At 33.8% G+C, this 17,947-nt stretch overlaps 1 protein-coding gene across 1 annotated transcript; it reads left to right on the top strand.

The window, feature by feature from the left end:
- The first annotated feature begins 3,629 nt into the window (after nucleotides 1-3,629).
- On the top strand, nucleotides 3,630-6,281 carry LOC149173632 (uncharacterized). The gene has a single exon (XM_089426770.1). The coding sequence runs from the start codon at nucleotides 3,630-3,632 to the stop codon at nucleotides 6,279-6,281; it is 2,652 nt and encodes an 883-aa protein (XP_089282896.1).
- The last annotated feature ends 11,666 nt before the right edge of the window (nucleotides 6,282-17,947 follow it).

The following is a 17,947-nucleotide window of genomic DNA, read 5'->3' as shown; positions in this document are numbered from 1 at the left end:
AAATGGTACTAATGTGACGTCCTTGCAAGTAAACCGAAAATTTGATGCAACCCAGATTCATTGAAAGTCCTTTCTTTGAAAACTTCTTAGCAACAATGTTGAATTCCTATGTAGATGTGAAAAGGTGACTTGTTGGAAAAGTCCTCTGATCTTGTTTATTTGATGCATCCAATGGACGAAATGTGGAGGGGAAAAAGTAGTCCCATTGTTAATCCAATGTATGGTTATATGATAATCACCAAATATATGAAAAAAATTGAGGTTCAGTCGCTTCACACAATACAGTAAACCCCATAATGCAATAACTTCCACTCTGTTAGTGCCATGTTCTCCATTCCAACGAAAACGATACATGAGATCTGCACTAGTAGCAATGCAGACTCCACAACCACAACATTGATTCTGGGATGCCCCATTGAAATGGCTGATAGGAAAAGATGTCTGTGAGGGTCAAGACTTTATAATATTGTTCATCATGTAACCAGTGGTTTGCCGATAATCACAGTACAAAGCATAGATTTTGGAACAAATATACTGAATGCTATATCTATGATTATCAAAGATGGGTGTATTACCCGCTTTCTAGATTCCCCAAAAAATAAGAAAAGGTAGTAGGTTTCCAACCTGTGTCAATACTATCCAGTGTTTGAAGCCCTCCTCAATTGTAGGAAAGTCTTAATTAATATTAATCCTAATATTCTGGGAAACATAAATCCATGTCCCCATAGCATAAGGACACTTAAGGAATAAATGTAGAGCATTCTCATCAAAGCATTGACACAAACAACATATTCTAGGGCCATATAAACCACATTTTTCAGTTATCCCAAGTTATTTTTTTATTCCTACAAACAAGCCAACCAAAGAGAAAGATTTTTTTGGGCATATGCCATGTCCAAACCCTGTCAAACCAACAAATTCCTTATTGACCTCTGAGAGTGTCTGAGATATAATTGTCTATTTTTTTTACTAAGTTATTCCCATGCCTTCTGCCCACCTGCCAACAAAGACTATCTTTACCTTGATTTAATGAAACGATAAACATGTGCAATTGTTGTATATATATATTCCATCGAACCGAGTTTTCAGATCCCATTCCCAAATCCTCCGCAGTCATCCAAATGGGATATAAGTGTAAGGGATCTAATCCCTTTAGGATATGAGTAATGTAAAAGATCCCCTTCACATGTAAAATTTCAGTGGTCTGTATAAGTAGCTTATTTGAGTCCTTCATACCATAAGTCGGGTCTATGTCTATCATGATATATAAGCCCGATCTAATGTACCCCCTGATATTCTCAATAGTCCACTGCATGCTCGAAATAATACTTTTCCAAATGTATGACCCATTCTTTATGGCAGTAGCACCCTATCTCAGTCAATCCATAGTCCTATTCTTTAAATATTTACCAATAATGATCTTGTTCGAGATACGAGACCCAGAAAATACCTTCCAAAAATTGTTCGACGATAAAGCCCATCTGAAAAATTCAGTACACTTAATACCCCACCCACCCACGGATGTCCTTATGTAAATATTATACAAACTAATCAAGAGAATCTTCCTACTTCCCAATGGACCAGACCATATAGAATTAGTTATAATTGAAACAAAATGTTTTATAATCGCCTTAGGAAGTTTGTAAATGTGCATCTAGTACACCGAGATAGTTTGTAAAGTGGATTGGACAAGGACCAATCTTCCACCAATAGACAACCATATGTAAGTCCACATACATAATCTAGCTTTGAATTTGTCTATGATCCATTACCAGTCCGCCAAGAGGTATCTGTTAGGTTCATGGCATATTAAACAATACCCTTAATTTGACTACATATCGGAAAATACCCCTAAAAATCACATTATTTAACCCCTTACCTATACGAAGCGAATACAACTTCCCAATTTAAAAAACCCCTACTTCCACTAGATATTGTATGTATCCAATTTTTCATTAACTATTTTTATATCCCTTTATATTTTTCTTTAACTTTGAGCTCCATTTTTTTATACCTGCCAATATAAAAACCCTTTTCCCCTTATATATATCGCCCAATATATTATGCCATTGTTTCCTCAATTATCCCCCATTATGAACCCACGTGGTATGGTATTGCTCCCCTATTGAAGGCCCTATGAGTGAGACGGGGCTCCAACCAACCTTTCTTCCTACTTGTAAAAAATTTGAGGATAGAGTTCTATGAATGATAATTGATTCTCTATCTGAGAAAAATCATTGGCTTTATAAAAATTCTCAAAAAATTGCACCACCAATTTATGAATCTCTTCACTCTTCGATGCTTTACCACTCATCCCATCCTCAATCTCCCATGTTCTATTTTGTTGTCTCATGTTTGTATCGAACTTCTGGAAAAATGTAGTATTCTTATCTCCACATGCTATCTAAATCACACATCTTTTCAACCTCCATTTTTTTTTCTTGGATAGGTAATATGTGTCTTTTGCGAGTTTCAAGCTCCACAAGTCTATGGTTCATATATGTAGATAAAAAGTCCTTTGAATATGGATCTCCAATGAGGGCCATCTCAAAATCAATCTCCTTAAGTTCCTTCTTGTGTTGAGCCTTCTTTTGAGCTATCCATTTACAGACTCCCCTTTAAAACCTTCAATTTGGAAACCACCATGCCCGTACGAGATTGCCCAATGAGTCCAAACATTCAGTCCATGTCTTAGCAAACATTTAATTTATTTTATCTGAATGCATTATTTCACATTTAATGTTTAAAAGGAAAAGTTTCCAAGGCAACGAGAAATATTTTTGATTAATTTAATAAAGTTTTTTAATTTATTTTAAGAATGTTAGAATTCTATTTTTCTTTAAGAAATTACATTTAATGTTTAAAAGGAAAGTTTCCAATGCATCCAGAAATATTTTTGATTAATTTTATAAAGTTTTTTAATTTATTTTAAGAATGTCGGAATTCTATTTTTTTTAAGAAAGTTAGAATTTTAAAATTTAAAGTTTATTTTATAAATGTGGTATTTTACATTTCACATTCTTTTGATAATTCCTCGAATATTGAGTGGTGTATTCATAACCTTGGGGATTGATTGTAATTTATGGCTAATATGAATATGAAATATAAAAATTATTAGTTTGTAAATACTGATTCACCCCTCTTAGCGTTTGTCCCAGCATATTTTCTATTCTAACTATAAACTAAATTTACCTATTAACATAAATATTACAAAAAAAATTATCATTAAGATATTATCCTCTAAAATTGTCTTTTTGATTTAAATTATATTTTTTTACCTTACTATTTTAATAAAAGAAATATAACTATATCTATATATACTTTCTTCATAAAATGTAAACATTTTTTTTTTAAATATATATATTTCTTATAAATCTATATTATTATTATTATTTAAATAGTGAAAATGTATACACAATTTTCATTAATATTTCTAAACTCATTTAAATATAACATATTTTCTTAAAAAATATAATAAAAGAGACATCATATTTATCAAATGGTTATTTCATAAATATTTGATTCTTCTGGCAATTCTGCTGCTATATATCTACACTACCAAACTCCATTTTCTGCTGTATCGGTGATTCCAGAAATGCTACGTTCCTTGTTCCCTCTCTTTTCTCAGAATGTGTATTATCAGAATGCTTCTCCTCGCCACCCTTTCTTTCATTCTCTTTCTCAATCCTCCTTTTGTGTTTTCCACACCCATCGCCCATCTCCCTCGTCTCACCAATGTTTCTGATCAACACGCTCTGCTTGCTTTCAAGTCTGCCATCACATATGATCCCTACCAATCATTAGCTGCCACCTGGAAACCAAATGTTTCGTTCTGCGAGTGGACGGGTATCATATGCAGCAGGCGCAGACAGAGAGTCGTTTCCCTCAATCTTTCAAGCATGGGATTACAAGGTACAATCTCTCCCCTTCTCGCCAATCTCTCCTTTCTTACAGTACTTAGCCTTCGCAATAACAGTTTCCACGGTCAAATTCCCTATCAATTGGGAACCCTCTCTCGCTTAAAGATGCTTCGCCTGTCTCTCAATCATCTCCAAGGTTCCATTCCACCCACCCTGGGTATGTGCCGCAATTTGCGGAACTTGACTCTGTCCGATAACAATCTCGCAGGAATCATTCCCCCGCAACTATGTGTTCTCCCGAAGCTACTGACCATGTCCTTGGGAGCTAACAATTTGATGGGAACAATCCCGGAGTGCTTGGGAAACATATCCTCTTTGCAGTACTTAGAATTGTCTCACAACAACCTTCACGGCAGTGTTCCTTCCGAATTGGGTATGCTCCACGTTCTTAATCTGGGACTTAATCATCTAACGGGACACATTCCGTTGGAGTTGGGTATGCTAAGCCAGCTCAACGCTCTTATTCTGAATATTAATCAGCTGAGCGGCAGCATTCCTTCTTCCCTTTTCAATTGTACAAAACTTCAACTGATTGCCTTAGGAGAAAACCAACTCAGCGGAATAGTGCCCATGGAGTTGGGTAAATTGACACATCTGCGGACTCTTTTGCTCGGCGACAATCACCTGATTAGCGGCAGCACCACGAGATGCCCCATTCTTGATGCTCTTAGTAACTGTTCCAATCTACTATTTGTAGACTTATCCGGGAATAATCTCACAGGGAAATTGCCGTTTACTATAGGCCACCTCTTTACAAAACTCTCCATCTTAGACTTGAGTTTCAATGAATTGGCAGGAGGAATACCTCCACAAATTGGAAACCTAACTAGTTTAACATTCTTCAGTTTAGAAAGTAATTATTTTACGGGGTCAATTCCTTCTTCAATTAATATGCTTCAGAAGTTGGAGAGGTTATATATGGATTCCAATAATTTACAAGGAAACATCCCTATGGAAATTGGGCAGCTAAAAACCTTAGGGCTCTTAGATCTCTCAAAGAATAATCTCTCTGGAAGAATCCCTGATTTTGTGGCCAACCTCTGGCAGCTAAGATATTTATATCTTAACCATAACCAGTTATCAGGAAATATACCTGCAAATTTAGGGAAGTGTGTGAACTTACTCTTGCTAGATCTATCATACAACAAACTTACTGGGCACATACCTCCACAAGTTGCAGGCCTTGCAAATTTAGCCTTCTATTTCAACTTGTCAAACAATTTATTACATGGCCATGTACCTTTAGCACTAGGAAAGTTCAATAAGCTTCAAGCTATAGATGTTTCTGCAAATCAATTAATTGGTTACATTCCAAGTGCACTTGGAAGTTGCCAAGAAATAGAATATCTTAATCTTTCTTGCAACACACTTGAAGGTCCAATTCCACTATCCCTTAGTGAACTTCTTAGCCTTCAGGACCTAGATCTCTCATCCAACAATTTGTCAGGTGGAATACCCATATCGCTAGAAAATCTCACAATGCTCCATCACTTGAATTTTTCTTTTAACAAGTTGTCAGGAGAAGTCCCTAAAGAGGGAGTTTTCAAAAAGATTGGCGCCACTGCATTTATGGGAAATCTTGGTCTATGTGGACCTTGGGTAAATCTACCACCATGCTATGCTCATGAACATGAAAGTGTTCTAAATCTAAAAAGAGTTATTGCACTCATTTTTGTTGTAGCATTTGTTGTATTGTGTTTGTTTCTTGCAATCTTGTGGAGACAAAAATGCAAGAGACATATTCAGAAAGAGACTGGTCCAACATTAAATGTGGGCCATCGAAGAATCTCCTATGCAGAGCTCGTCATCGCAACAAATGAATTTAGTGATGCCAACTTGTTAAGAGTTGGTAGTTTTGGCAAAGTGTACAAAGGGCTTTTGAATGATGGCACAATGGTGGCTGTCAAGATTCTCAATCTACAAAATGAAGGGGCTCAAAAGAGTTTTGATAGAGAGTGCAAAGTTTTGGGTAAAGTTAGACATCGAAATTTGATTCGGGCCATAACCTGTTATTCAGATCTCCAAATCAAAGCTTTGATATTTCCATTAATGCCAAATGGAAGCCTAGAAAAGTGGTTATATCCCGATGATGGAGAACAAAGTAGTTTGAATCTGATTCAAAGGTTGAATATAGCAATAGACATCGCCCAAGGCATGGCGTATCTCCATCACCATTGTTTTGTGCAAGTGATTCATTGTGATTTGAAACCCAACAATGTGTTGTTGGGTGAAGATATGACTGCATATTTAATAGACTTTGGCATTGCTACTATATGTTTTGCAAGTAATGAAGACGGAGCTCTCACTTCCACAAATGCACTCAAAGGATCTACAGGGTACATTCCTCCAGGTATTATTTAAACTATATACCATCTTAAGCAATGTTATGATTTTCTTATGTTTGCTTAACATTTTGAATTAAAAAATTTAAGATGAGGATCTATGAATGCAGAATATGGAGTGGGAGGACAAATTACAATAAAAGGCGATGTATATAGCTATGGAATAGTGTTATTGGAAATGCTCACTAGAAAGAAGCCCACACACGACATGTTTGTGGAAGGAATGAACTTGCAAAAATGGGTGGCTAGTAGTTTTCCAAACCGAGTACAAGAAATAGTCGACACTGGTCTATTGAGGAGGACTAATAGATGCAGTGAAGAAGATAAGGATCTCAATTGTCTCAGTTCACTCATAAATGTGGGCTTACTTTGCACAAGTGAATCTCCTCAAGGACGACCTACTATGATGGGCATTCTATGCATGTTGCAAAACATCAAAGACACTTTTTTGAGCACTACTGCCATTCCCAAATTCCAATCAAATCTAACACATTTGTTGGGTAGTACAAGTGCTACTATGAACAACATTTGTGAAGGTCAAAGTTCTTCCACATCTTAGTCTATTGTAACAAAGTGGTAGTTATGTAACTAAACTATGATGTAATTTGAGTCTTATTTCCCTTTCCTTGTTTGTACATAAATATGTGGTTGATTGTATGCAAATGTGAACAATAAAGTTAGATCCATTGTCAATAGTGTTTTGGAAATGTGGAAATGTTTTTATTATTCTAAAATTTCTTATTCTATCTCAAAAAAAAAATTATATTCAATATCCTTTACATGTATAACTGAATGCATCACACTCACCAAGTATTAAACACATTAAAAGTTTTGTATTTCTTTTAAGTAATTAAAATATAGAAATATTTTTTAGTTCTAGAAATTATTGAAAAAAATATCATAATTTCTAATTAATGAATATAACTATTGTTGATTTTTTATAATGAATATACTCATGAAACTAGAATAATTAATACAAAATCATAAGCACAAACATAAATCCATACCCTATTGAAGTGGTTGTGTATCTTGCAAACATATATCAGTAATAGAGTAAAAGGTTGAGTGTTATTAGTAAACTATGAAACATGTGTTACTTATTTGCCTTGAAAAGTGTGGAGTTATGCAGCAGCAAACTTAACTATACAAATTAAGCATTCCTTCATTTTCCAGCAATAAATTTTGATTCTATAGATACTATGATTCAGAGCCATGTTAAGATACTGTGATTCAGAGCCATGTTAGTGATATTATGATTCAGAGCCATGTTAGTTCTAATTAGACAAAGTCCTAATTGTTCTCAGATCCATGATTGGAAAGTCCTAAATTATTAGAGCCGTTATCCATTCTTGAAAATTGTATTTGATATTGGATGTTAAAGCAGTGGAAGTTCTATTTTACAAATTATCATTGCTATTAGATGCTAACGTAATGGAAGTTCTATTTCTTTCTTCAAATTTCATTGAAATTTTCAGTGAGTTTTAGGCATGCCGGAGATTGATGGTTTAAGGAATATGTCAGTGAGCTTCCACCTAAGAAGGGGAAAGTACGATTCAATATGAGAAGAATCCGACCAAGCTAAATGACGAGAAATTTAGCAGGAACATAAAATCATGGGGCAGAAGTCCCAGGAGGAAAAACAAGAGTTTTTGAGAATGTCCCAGGAGGAGCATGTGTGTGACTAACAACCACACCTACAATTCACCCAATTTTAAATGCATTGTCCAGTTCCCTGGCAAGGTTCTTTTCGACAGAAGTTCTTACTAGTTTAGCAACTTCAGCCTTCCCTTTGCCTTCAAAATATCCAAGGTGGATAGCATTTTGGACTGATGTCCAATTCTTCTCTCCGCATCTCTCCTGAAAACTTATTTTATTTTTTTCTTTTGAAACAGACGTTAATTTTGAGCTAGATATAGTTAAGGAAGGAGAATGCAACAAGATATCAATGGCATGATTCCCACCCTATCCTCTCCTTCGTTAGGCACTGAAGATGTATATTTGGACAGTAAATAAAATTATCTGAAGTTCTCAAGAGATTGCAGAGATGAAGATCTCAAGGAATTGCAGAGATTTTCGACATCGATTATCCCACTCAAAAGCCCACCAAGAAAATCTCGCTAGAACTTGCTGAGGTTTGGAAAACTTGCCGAGCGCATTGCTCGAGCATTATTATTCCCTTCTAACTATGTTCATCCATCTTCCAGAGAGCCTGTGCATGTGTATAAATTTAATTTCAAGATTTCTTGAAACACATGGTCGAAGTTCATTGAAGAAATACAGAACATGTTTGTGATTTCCAGTCCGGCTCACACAGAACCTCAAGCCAATAAAAAAATGGTGGTCGACAGTCACATCTCACCTGAACCGGTCAGGAAAGCGATGAACTTATCCAGCGAGTCCGGTGTTGAGGGAAAAACCGAAGGGGAGCCCTCACAAAGCAAAGTAAAATCATACACTTGGGGAGCATTCATCGAATGGGAGTGTTCCCCTTGGATTCCTAAGGGATACGATAACCCCTTCCTTTACCTGGATAGGAAGGAAAAAAAATCTGTAAGGTAAGGTCCCATGGAGCAAGTGCATCTCACCCAAATCAAGAATTATGAGGACATGGTAAATTCCTTAGATAATCTTTCTCAGCGTGTTAATTTTTCATGCTATTTATGTTTCAATTATGTTTACTTTGTTTTGGTGTCATTTTATCACTATTATGGCTTTGAACTCAGGAGAGAGCGTCCGATTTCATTTTCACGGGAAGTTGGTCTCCCCAATTTTTCTCTTGTCCTCTTTGTTTCAGTCATGTTCAATTTGCTTTTCGGTCTCTAAGTTATCACTTTTTGATTAAAACTATTTGAGAGACCATATGGGTTCCCTCTCATGGGAAAATGGTATCCCAATTCTCTCTTAACACATTCATGTTTTTCTGTCTACAAATAGCTATTCCAAACCTCCATGATGGTATTCTACGAATATTTTTTAAAATATGAAAAAAATTGTCTTGCTTGCAAAAAAGAATTTTAGTTAAACGAGTGATATACAGATAAGTCAAAATAGTTAATAGGTTGTCAATGTGATATCTATCAAGTCATCAAGGTGATATTAATTGCCATATACCTATACCTGGTAGGTATAAGAAGTAATTACATCATTTGATAGCTTCAAAACAATGAATGAAAATAATATATCACTATTATGTTAGAGAAGAAATGTGGATCTATTATGAACCAAATGTTTTTTTTTAATTTTTTGGTATTACGAGAATGCTTCTATTCTTTATTTTATTCTATTTTTCATTCCTTTTTGGTTTACCCCACTTCAATTATCTAATTTTTGGCATTCTCATCTCGACAATGCTTTTGTTTAAGAGTCTTGTTGACTAACAATTATTGATAAGTTGTATGTGTCTTCTCTCACTCTATATTATTGCCAACTCTCTCCTTTTTTGTGATATTTAATAAATTTTACGTTTGTGTGGTGTCAAACACTTTTCTATGTTATCCCTCTTGCATTAATCACAACCCAGAAAATCCACCACACTTAGTTGTTTTTGTGCATGTAGGTTGCATACCCTGTTTTTCTTCAAGTCATCTTGCATCAACATCTCCAGTTTTGACATTTGTACCCTCATTTCCACAACATATAAATCACACCTTTTCCTATACTTACCCATTTTATCATTGATGGAAGTTACAATAGGCCTTTTTTTCACTTCTCCACTCGCATGAATTCCTCCTACATTACCTTGTATTCTTTCCCACATTATTCCCTACTTAGGCATTCCTACACTTTCTCTCTTGTTGCATGTAGATAGTAGAGGAATTCCTTGGTAACATCTGATATTCAATTCTTGTATTCATTATTCTCCCCTTGACATTTTTTCAAGATGCATTAGTTCATTAAGGCCAGCACATGCTTCATGTGACCTAAGATATATGGTATTATATTAGGCACATTTCTCATTGACTTAAATAACCATTATAGCAAGGATCAAATGAGTGAATATCTTCAACAAACTTGTTCATTACCTGAAAGAGAATATTGAAAAGTGATTAATTCATTTCATTAGCAAGAAAGACCAATTTGACATAGTACATCAAGTTGGTTATGATTTAAAAGACATTCAAGATGAGTTACTTCAAGTTCGAGTGAAACAAGAAGTCGCCATTGCACCTTTAAAAAATTCCATTGGGTAATTGCACAAAGATAATTTAAAGAAGGCACCAACTTCAAGATAACTCATCGACAATATCAGTTGTTAGGCTTTAGGCACACGTCAAGTATTTTAAATGGAAGAAGTATTGAACAGAAAATAGAGGTTTTTCCAACACTATTTTCTCTTTATTATATGGTTAGTGGGAGCCCCATCCCTATCCTTAAATGGATGAATGCATTTTTAATTTTCTAGAATATTATAGACCTTATTTAAACACTTGTATATTTTTTAGAGGTTCCTTCGAGAACGACCAAGAGTGCATATCTAGTGTAATCTTTCAAATTTGACTTTTAATCTTGAAGATTGCAAGAGTGTAACTCTTTTCATTCCAATGAGTCTGAATGAAAATGTCTTTTAAATTTATTTGTAAATGCATCCCATGATTAATTTCTTATGTCAAAATGTTTGATTCTTTACTCAAAATTATGCTGGAAATTAATGGTTTCAAAAATTTATTTAATTCCTATATCAATGTATATTATATCATTGTGAATATTTAATGTTTGGTCCCATCTCAAGCCTCTACAGTTTTCTATATTTTCTTGAATTTGAAAGCTCTTTATTAAAGGGGAGTGACCTCTCTATAAAAACAAGGGGGGAATGTTGTTACCTCAAATGTTATCATTGAAATTTGTAGGCATCATGTCTAGAGGCAAGCATCTAAGCTAACACTATCTTCTTAACCTTACTCCTCATCAAGGTTGATACAAGATCAATCAATTGGAAGAGGAATTTTACAGGATCAAGGAATTGTGAGAAGTAGTTTTGAAGACCAAGGAGTTGGACGAGATTTTTTTTTAGGAAAACCTCCAAACATAAGAAATGTTGTATACGAAGTGTCAAGAACACAACAAGATGAAAAAATTGTGTAGATTAATTACACACTGCAACAAATGCAAAATGAGATTACATGTCTCAAGAGAAGCGATAATCTTATTTCACAAAAAATGTCCCATGAAGGAAGAATGATGATTACCAAACCCTAGAGAATGAACTGATAGAAGTCAAAGACTTGAAGAACATAGACCAAAAGCACCTTGCATGTGAAATCCAAATGTAATTGTATTAGGAGAAGATGATGTGTTTGAACAAACTTAAGAATATTTATATCCATTAATGTTGAAATATTTTAAGAGAATCATATCTTAGAATCAATGCAATATGAAGAAAATATGCAGATTCTTACTCATGATGACTTTGTCGAACTAGAAAATTCTAAAGAATACTAAGAAAATTTGGTTCAGACAAAGGCTCAAACAAGCAAACTCAAACTAGCTAATTAAGTCGATGAAGGAAAAAATATTAATAATTCACCTCAATAAACATTGCAACAAGGAACTCCATATTTGATAAAGGAACAAGATAACACCACAAAAAAATTGCCTTACAATATTGGATAAATTTAGGAAGCTACAAATTACTTTCTCTCTTCTTGACTACCTCAAAAAAGGGAGAACCTACTAAAATCTTAGAAAACATGGGTCCATCAAATTTAAGAATAGAAGTAGCTTTGGTTGGTAGTCATGAAAGACCCAATTAATTTCAACAAAGAGTAAGAGGAAAGGTTTATCCTTTTATATTCCTATTGAAAATCACAACTCTATTGTGTATAATTGCATGGTAGGCAACAAAGCTACAAATAATATCATGCCTTTCAACAATAGGGTCCTTGAGGTTAGAATGCACTAAATATTGTGAAGTTATAGAAAATATTTATGCTATCGATTCAAGAAAAATCCTTTCCTATGGTGAAATTAAAGACTTTTGTGCATGGATAAGATTGGCAACACATATAACCACAATATTCACTATAGTTGTTGTCAATCTCCTAGCTGCTTATGGAGTTGTTCTTGGTCATGATTTTTGTCTATGATTAGAGGATATATCCAAATGCAGTTGTATTAGGAGAAGATGATGTGTTTGAATAAACTTAATAATATTTATATCCATTAATGTGAAATATTTAAGAACCTCATATCTTCTAATCAATGCAATATGAAGAAAATATGAATATTCTTACTGCAGGTGACTTTGTTAAACTAGAAAATTTTAAAGAATGCCACGAAAATTTGGTTTAGACAAAAGCTCAAATAATAAAATTCAAAAAAGATAATTAGGTCAATAAAGGAAAAAATATTAATAATTCTCCTCAATCAACATCACAACAAGGCACTCCATATTTGATAAAGGAACAAGATAACACCAAAACAAAAATACCTTATAATACTGGATGAATTTAGGAAGTTGCAAATCACTCCGTCTCTTCTTGACTACCTCAAAAAAGGGAGAACCTACTAAAATCTTAGAAAACATGGGTCCATAAAATTTAAGAATAGAAGTAGATTTGGTTGGTAGTCATGAAAGATCCAATTAATTTCAACAAAGAGTAAGAGGAAAGGTTTATCCTTTTATATTCCTATTGAAAATCACAACTCTATTGTGCATAATTGCATGGTAGGAAAAAATGCTACAAATAATATCATGCCTTTCAACAATAGGGTCCTTGGGGTTAGAATGCACTAAATATTGTGAATTTAGAGAAAATATTTATGCTATCGATTCAAGAAAAATCATTTCCTATGGTGAAATTAAAGACTTTTGTGCATGGATAAGATTGGCAACACATATAACCACAATATTCACTATAGTTCTTGTCGATCTCCTAGCTGCCTATGGAGTTGTTCTTGGTCATGATTTTTGTTCTAAGATTAGAGAATATATCCAAATGCAGTTGTATTAGGAGAAGATGATGTGTTTGAAGAAACTTAATAATATTTATATCCATTAATGGTTGAAATAACTTAAGAACCTCATATCTTATAATCAATGCAATATGAAGAAAATATGTAGATTCTTACTATAGGTGACTTTGTTGAACTAGAAAATTTTAAAGAATACCAAGAAAATTTGGTTTAGACAAAAGCTCAAATAAGAAAATTCAAACAAGACAATTAGGTCGATAAAGGAAAAAATATTAATAATTATCCTCAATCAACATCACAACAAGGCACTCCATATTTGATAAAGGAACAAGATAACACCAAAACAAAAATACCTTATAATATTGGATGAATTTAGGAAGCTGCAAATCACTCCGTCTCTTCTTGACTGCCTCAAAAAAGGAGAACATATTAAAATCTTGTAGAACATGGGTCCATCAAATTTAATAATAGAAGTAGCTTTGGATGGTAGTCAACTAATACCCAATTAATTTTGACAAAGAGTAAGAGGAAAGGTTTCTCATTTTTATATTCCTATTGAAAATCACGACTGTATTGTGCATAATTGCATGGTAGGCAACAAAGCCATAAATAATATCATCCCACTTTCAATAATGGGATCCTTGGGGTTAGAATGCACTAAATATTATGAAGTTAGAGAAAATATTTAAGCTATAGATTCAAGAAAAGTACTTTCCTATGCTGAAATTAAAGACTTTTGTGCATGGATAAGATTGGAAACACATATAACCATAGTATTCACTATAGTTGTTGTTGATCTCCTAGCTTCCTATAGAGTTGTTCTTGGTCATGATTCGTGTTCTAGGATTAGAGGATATATCATTAATTATGGAAACTATATGATATTTTCAAACAAAGAACCCTTACTAGAATCACAAGAGAACAAAGGAAACCCATTTTCTTTAAGAAAAAAGGAATCAAATGTTGTTCAGAATTGTTGAGATTTAGGGATAGAAAATTATGTTCTCCTCAATATAACACTAAATAAATATTGTGAAAGTGATATTTTTCTAGGATTTTGGAAAATGTAATTCAATGGCTCTTGTTTAAGTTATGGAATTTGAGTCAGGAGGGTATTTCATGGTCCGATCTCTCATATTTATCTTATGCTTTTAGACTAGAGTTTCCTTGCACAAATAATAGGAAAAATATGAGGCACTAACTGAAGGGTTAATACCAACCATTCAAATTCATATTAAAGATTTAGTTATGAGAGGATATTTTGAATTGATCATAAATCAAATCAAGAAAAAGTATAATATAAACAAGCAACGATTGGAAAGTTATGCTACAATGGTTTGGGATATTCTTAAAAAATTTCAATCCTTTTGACATAATATTTGTTCCACTAGAACAAAATCAAATGGATGACTCGTTGGTAGTGGAATTATCCCTTTTCAATCTAGATGATCACATATCTCAAATTTATTTTCATGTAGAGAACATCTACTACCCATCAATACCTGGTAATGGGGATTAGTGGAAATTGTTCGAAAATGATGAGCATGCCAAAGAGTTCATGTATCATGCAAAAGAAATGCTATCAAAATATCAAGATTCTAATTATCCCCAAGATGATGTGGACCATAAAAACACAATCCTCATCAAAGATGTAAAAATTCCCTCTCTCCCAAGAAGATATATCAATTTGGAGTCTTTATTTACAAGAAATTATTAATCACATAATGAGAATCTTAAAAAAGGATATTATTTAGTAAAATTTCAAGAAACTCAAAAGATTAATATTGGTACATAAGAAAACCCAAAATATCTAAACTTGTAAACCAACTATGCCCAAAAATAAATTCAATAATACCTTGATTTATTCATTGAGTTTCAATATGTCTTTGCATGGGCTTATTATGACTCGAAAGAATATGATATATCCGGTTTCTAGCATATGATACCACTCAGAGAAGGTGGAAAACCTTTAAGGAAGAACACTAGATCCATAGATCCAAATTTGAAGCCACTAGTCAAAATCAAAGTTGAGAAGATGAAAAAGGCATGTATTATACTTCCAACAAAGATTTGCAGTTGATTTCCAATGCTGTAGTAGTAAAAAAGATGAACGATGTATTTAGATTTGTGTTCAGTTTTTAGATCTTAATAAAGCATCCGTGAAAGATAATTATCCACTACTAAATACATAATTTCTCCTCTTTAAACAAGTTGTTGGTTTTGCTTTAATTTCAATACATGATGGGTCCACCAGATAGAATCAGGTGTTAATTGCCAAATATGATCAATACAAGACTACTTTTGTAACACCACGAGGGACATTTTCATATGCTAGGATTCCCTTTGGATTAAAAAATGCTAGAGCTACATTATAATGACATATGGGTTATGCATTTAAAGATATGATCGATAAGTTCATGGAAGATTACCATGATGATCTTACTATCCATTCAAAATTAAGGGAACGACATATCATGCATTTGAGACAAGTTTTCCAACATTGTAGATTGTATGGCATATCTCTTAATCCAAGGAACCATTTGTTTGCAATACCAAAAGGAATATTTTGGGCCATATTGTGAGCAAAGAAGGAATATTATTTGATATAGATAGAGTTAAAACCATAAATAATTTGCAACCTCTAACTTCCCAAATGGGAGTTTAATATTTCTTCTAGAAGCTAAATTTTGTTCGAAGATCAATACAGAGTTTGCATCAATATTGAATCAAATTAACAAGTTGTTAAAAAGGGATCAAGCTTTTGAATGGAATCCATAAACACAAATGGCTTTTGTAAATATTAAACAAGCAATTAAAATAGCCCTACTACTAACAATTGCATATTTTGAACAAGACTTCATGCTCTACTCCCTCGTTTTGAATGAAACTATTGCCTCTTTACTTACTCAAAAGAATAAAAAAGGAGAGGAACTTCCTATTTTATTTATGAGAAAAACTTTACATGACTATGAATTGAAATATTTAGATCTTAGAAAGTAGGTTTTTTCTTTAATGAAAGTGGCTTCTTATTATGTTAGGAATTAATAATTCCTGAGAGGGTGGGGTGAATTAGTAATTATATTTTTTTCATTTAATTAACCAATAAATTAATCAACTGTAATCTATAGACACCAATTATATATTCATACATATACACAGTGATTTAAAATGGAAACTGTTTTGGGAGAAAAACCACCAAATCTTATATTTATTATGATGTAAATTCAAACAAATAACTCTAACTACATTAATTATTTTGTGAGCACCCACTCACAGAAGGCCCCAACCCCTTCATATTTGGAAGGGCCAACTTTCTAGAGGCGTCAAATTCAAATTTGTGAAGGCACCAAAATACTTCTCCCAGTTAGATCTATTGTTTCATAGAATTTTCAAACTCATACCTCTATCAATATTCTTTTATTCTATTTCTGAATAATTCCATTGCCTTCCTGAACCCATCTCCCTGTTATAGCTCCTCGACATCACCAAGATTCTCATTCTTCTACAAGCACGCACTACCACCATCTGCAACAGTAAACATCATCAATTCAATTTCTATCATGCTCTTTTGCTCTCACTACACAATTCACATTCACACTCTGGTTGCTTCTGCACTTCATGACCCTGTGGCTTTTTGTTTTAAGAAAGATCCCACATTGGTCAAGAATAGGAGCTTCATTCGCTCCTCAATATGCTTGATATAAGCACTTCATTCAATGTTCTACTTCTTGAGGAGGAACTTCATCTCTCAGTTAGCTCACATCCAACCTATGAACTTATGGTTCTATAATCTTGGTGCCCTATTCTAAGCTAGAGAGTGTAAACTATTATCTTTAATTCTTACCCACTGCAATATCTCACACTCTCTCTTAGCCTTATTTTTCTCAACTCTTTATATATTTGTGTAATGTTCATAATTTAATTTCCTCACAAATGGCCATTATCCATCACTTGTCATCAACAAATCAAATCCTTTATTATTGTAGTTCTCAATTGTACAACTATGTAACAAAATCTTTTAATTCATAATTGAACTCGACACCAAATTCTAACTAACTAAGCTCTTGGAGACTTTAGCACCTTTTCCATATGACCAAAAATGTGACCATGTTCTTTATGATTGATGTACTTATGCTTGAGTTCAGTTTTGGACCTTTCTGTTGCTATACTCGATAAAATCATTTGAATTATGAACTCTCAAACTAATGCTTATTATAGGTCTCACAATCTGGGATTTAGTAGAATTTTAGAAATTCTACAACAAAGGAAGTCGTCTAAAAACTTGATCCGCTGACTCAAATCGCAACACTATGCCACATCATTTGCTGACAATACTTCTCATGTCATGGTGATTTCATCATGCCACACTGAAACATCTAAATGATGCCACGTGTCACATGGATTTGGCCCACTTTTCCATCCAAAGAGTCCATATTTTCTTGCCATGTGTCACTTGTCCAAAATGCCATGCCATCACCTCGGTCTATTTGGCGGCACCAATACTCACCTTAATAACCACATTATCATGCCACGTCATCAAAACTTTATAGAGAGGAAAGACTGGGTTTGGGTTCTCTTCTTATGTTTCCTTTAAAAGAACCCTTCATGAATGAATTACCAGTATACTTTGCAACTTCACCAACACATGAACTCTAACCATGAGTTTTGGTTTGGGCTTCTTCTTCACTTGCATCCTTGAACAACTTACCTCACCAGAACATCCAAATGAGTCTGAACTATTCAAAGTTCGACACTTTATCTGTGGAAAAAGCA

The sequence above is a fragment of the Pinus tabuliformis genome, chromosome 4_2 (assembly GCF_031772625.1).
Source record: "Pinus tabuliformis cultivar Carrire ecotype Pingquan chromosome 4_2, CPIR1, whole genome shotgun sequence".
Lineage (NCBI taxonomy): Eukaryota > Viridiplantae > Streptophyta > Pinopsida > Pinales > Pinaceae > Pinus > Pinus tabuliformis.
This window is presented reverse-complemented; position numbering and strand designations above follow the sequence as displayed.

Coding starts and splice junctions, on each gene's coding strand:
- LOC149173632 (XM_089426770.1), top strand. CDS start 3,630: ATGTGTATTATCAGAATGCTTCTCCTCGCCACCCTTTCTTTCATTCTC.